At 36.2% G+C, this 4508-nt stretch overlaps 1 protein-coding gene across 1 annotated transcript in view; it reads left to right on the top strand.

Annotated features, from left to right (window-relative positions):
- UPP1 (uridine phosphorylase 1) overlaps positions 1-1786 on the top strand; it is an 8691-nt gene extending 6905 nt beyond the window's left edge. The window contains exons 6-7 of the mRNA XM_010008325.1: positions 45-191; positions 1634-1786. Coding sequence (XP_010006627.1) covers positions 45-191; positions 1634-1773 — 287 coding nt within the window. The 3' untranslated portion in view covers positions 1774-1786. The remainder of the gene's footprint in view (positions 1-44; positions 192-1633) is intronic.
- The last annotated feature ends 2722 nt before the right edge of the window (positions 1787-4508 follow it).

Genomic DNA, 4508 nt, shown 5'->3' on the forward strand with positions numbered 1-4508 from the left:
AGTGACTTCATCACACTGAATGTTTCTGCAAAATTGCTTTGTAGGACAGGGCAGGTTGGATGGTGCAATCTGCTTATATACTGAAGAAGAGAAACTGCAATATTTGAAGGAAGCTTATGATTCTGGTGTCAGAAACATAGAGATGGAGTCTTCTGTATTTGCTGCAATGTGTAATCTCAGCGGTGTCAGAGGTAAACTAACTTAAGGTCATTTTATTCAAGCTATTGAAAGTTTTCTGTTTTCTGCAGGGGGGTTGTGGTTAAAAACTGCAAATAGGAATGTTAACTTTTACATATTAAAAAAAAACAGTTCTGGTTATACTTTTATTGCTGTGATTGTTTGATTTGTGTCATATGTATTCACGACTTAGCAAAATTCCTCACATAGTTCTTACCAGGTTTAGTTCTGTCATTTGCTATTCCAGCCCATGGCAAGCATGTAAATCATTGAAGTACCTAATTACCTTATAGCATTTATTTGTTTTCTTCAGTTAGCTTTTGAAGTTTCCAGGAAGCAACTGGTTAATTTAAACAATCAGGTGATGCCATATACATAAAATTATAATAACTTTTTATACTTTCATATAAAATTGAAAATAAAAGTATTTTGTGTAGACTTATGGCTTTAATTCTTAAACAGCTAAAGATTTTTAGAAGCATCATGAATAAACCATTACTAATCAATCATATACTGTTTTAAAACTTTTTTTTCAACAAGCTAAATTTCAGAAAAGATTAAGGAAAAAAAGTGTTTGTAAATACTATGATACAGTCTCCCTTTCTGCTTACCATGCTATAGTGCCTCACTTTCCTTGGCAAGGAGTTGCCTATTTAAAACACTAATGTTTCTCAAACTTCCTTAAACTCAAGGAGGACAAAATGAAGAAAAATAAGCAAAAAGGCCAGTAGTTATATCAAGCATCCTCAGTTCCTTCTGACTGGACAGTGGTTAAAAACTCAACCCATTAGGGAGCTTATTCCTTCCTGCTGTCTCTGCTTTGTAGGTCTGTGATGTGTTTTACTGCTTGAGCTCTGCCAAGTGTAGCTTTCAGAAACCCCAGATACAGAAGAGTGATGGTAGAGCTCAGTTTGTGTCAAAGGAGGGAATTTACCTTTGGGGCTCTGGTTACTAAAAAGCAGCAGATGAGCCGGAGATGGTCCATGAGATCTTCATGTACTTGCAGTGCTCCTTGTCCGTGAATGTCAAAGTGGCTCATCTGCTGGTTCTTTAGGGATGACATCTACAGCACAGGGATTCAAGCTGGGGATAAGGTAGATAGCAGAGGGCTGCAACTACAGCTGCCACAACATCTCTGATCACTTCCAACCAGTCAGGTGCTTGGGACTTGTGAAATACAATTCCTATACAGAAAAATGTAAGAATTGTGACATTATAAGAAGTATCTGCAGCTGTCTGACAGCTCTTGCTTTATTAGTGTAGCATCTGTTGTCTTAAACTATTTGTAACTCTTGTTATAAATCATCCACAGCATCTTCCAGCATCATGCACCATTATTTGGGGTTTGTTTTCTCTCATTTTCTAATCTTATAGCTGTTTGTTCAAATACTTATATTCTTGGACAGTAAAAGTGCCAGAATGTCATTCCTAACTAATGCTCTTTTTTTATTTCTAGCTGCTGTAGTGTGTGTCACTCTTCTGAATCGGCTTGAAGGGGATCAGATTAGTAGCTCACATGATGTACTTGTGGAGTATCAGCAGAGGCCACAGAAGTTAGTGGGATATTTCATTAAGAAAAGTCTTGGGAAAGTATGAAATACCCATCTTTCACCTAGAAGGGCCAGAAACTGGAAGCAGCGATGCAAGCATTGAAACAGAAGGGGATGACTCTTCTGAAATTGCCAATGAGGATTGATCTCCTAAAATCTGATGAATTTTCAACTAGAGAACAGATAAAAAATTAAAATACTGAATTTTTTATTTGCTAGTTTAGTCTTCCTCTAATTTTAAAAACACATTTTCTCATTTGTACTTGGGATATACAGTGATTGTAAGTTTCCAGAAAAGTTTTCTTCCTTAAGCTTAAGAAGAATCAGGTAGGAATGGCTCCTTTTTGTTTGAACAGTTCCTCCCTTATTTTAAAAAAAAATAATTAAAATTAAAAAAAATGTGTTTTTAACTATGCTTTTTATTGCACAAAGCCCTGTGAGTTCCCTTGGGAAACATGCAGCAAAGCACATCCTTGCTCTGCAACTTCCTGTTCACGGAACAGCAGCAAGAAGATAAAAAAATCATCACTTAAGAAGCAATGTGCTGCACTCTAGGCTGAAAAAAAAGCTTATACTAAGTTGACCACTATGGGTTTGGAGGAGAAAGTTTGCTGTTGTAAAAGAAATACTTCTGTGAAGAGAAAAAATACTTTTTCAGGAAAACTAGGTGGGTCTGTTTGGGGAAGCATATTACTGCTTACAGTTAAGCCTGGAGATATGAATCTGAAATGGTGTGATTTGTCTTCTAAAGGACTGACAACAAGAATCTGGAAACTGGTCAAAAAGCAAAAATTCTTAAATAATGTAACTGTGTGAACTGTCAATTGAAACTACAAAGCTTTTGTAATTGCAGTCATATAAAGTAGGCACTTCTGGTTTGGTATCTAATATGAAAGCTTTTACGTGCTACGTGCCAAAATATGACTAGCATTGTGGCCTGGCTGAATTGGAACAAAGGTTCAAGCGTTCATGGAGCGATGCAACTACTCTATGAAATCAATACACAAGAAGACCTTAGCAGAAACCCCTGGAAGACTTTAGCCATTTCCCCCCAGTATGTCCTTTTTCTTTCCTGCCATTCCTTATGACATTGCTCTTTTTTTTTCAGCTAAAATATTTTTCTTCCATGCTGCCTAATAGATGGAGTAAAAGTTAAAATTACAATTCAAAGGAGAGCAAGCATCTTGCTGTTTTCTACTTGGCATCATCTTGTAATGCTGGAAGCCTAATGCAAGAGGGTGCTCTACTGACACTTCTTACATGCAATGAAGTATTTTTCTTAGCTTCAGAGGAAGCTGGCCAGAATGTTACCCTGGTAAGAACAACTGTATTTTTCCTTCTGACTGCAACTGGACAGAGAGATGACTCAGCTGTGTGCATCCGGCAGTGGAGTTAACTTCCTGTAGATTTTACAAAGGCATCCATAAAGAATGATAAAATATTTGGCAACTTAATTATAATTTAACTATGCAAATAAATTATTTAATATTAGGCATGCATAGTATTTCTGTACCGTATAGAAAAGCAGCATATGTAGGCTGCAGAACTTGAATCAGGATTTGGAGTGGTGATATTTTAAAATGCATATATGATATATGTAAGTTTGATACTTTATGGTGAAGCATCTCCTGGTAGATCTTAAAATCCTGCAAACCTCAGAAACCTTAGTTTCAAATCAGTGTTGTGCTTTTTTTCTCTATGCCACCCCATGCTAGCAATGCACTACAGAATCAGTTTACTCCATAGATCAGAAAGAATAAAAGCAAAGAAGGAAGGCAGAAGATAGGAACAGGATGGAAGTATGAAGGGAGAAAATGGTGATTTCTGCCAATGGTTTGTTCTGTAATTCATGGTGTTGTTCTGGCCTGTTTCTACCTTTTTGTTAAATAAATGGTTGAGACCACAATGGATATAGGCTAGAACACATTTATTTCATGTTAGAAAGAGACTGAGAGTGTGTGGTAACTTGATTGGTGACTTAAGAAGCAAATTTTTATTTTCGGCATCTTGATGTACCTCAGAGGAAGATTTTCTTTAATAGAAGGTCTGAGAAATCTGGAAAGAGAACACCTAATTGGAATAAACTATTACCAAAAGTGCTTGGAGTATTAATGCTCTTATTAGTTCTTCAAACAACAAGCAAAATAATTCAGTAATTTCAGTATTTCTTGCCAATATACACATGTAAAAAGCTATGTCTTTTTTTTTAACATTCTTCCCAAATTTTTGCAAAGGATTTTTAGTGCATTATGTAACAGAATTGTGTTTTCTTCTCAAGTTTTCTTATCAAGTAGATCCTGTTGGATCTTTGTATATTCCTAAATAAATTGTTTATACAGTGGAACTGGAGATGTGTTTCATTTCCACTGACAAGCTAGGTGAAAGAAGCTGAAGTGCAAATGTTTTTGAATTTGCTCATCAGCAGTCAGTTCTGTTCTGAATGCAATGCTGAGTACTGCGAGTAGCGAATGGAGCTTTGAGGATTGGATCTGCATGCAACAACCCAATACAAAAAAGCAGAGCAGTGTGATTTGATGGCAGTATTATGGTTTGCTACAAGATGTTGGTTTGCTTTCCCTGCAAGTTTCTCAGCATTTAAGTTGGAGTGACTTAAATATGGTCTTTCTAAAATAATAATTTAATATTGTACTCCAGAGTAGGAATTAAATTACAGTTAAAAAAGTCATCTAGCTGAAGACAAAGGAGGTCACTGAACAGAGCAACACTAAATCTGAAACTGGTACAATAATAGAAGAAAGAGTAATGCTGACAGGAGCAATG

This window comes from Chaetura pelagica, unplaced genomic scaffold, assembly GCF_000747805.2.
Source record: "Chaetura pelagica isolate M959 unplaced genomic scaffold, ChaPel_1.0 scaffold71, whole genome shotgun sequence".
NCBI lineage: Eukaryota > Metazoa > Chordata > Aves > Apodiformes > Apodidae > Chaetura > Chaetura pelagica.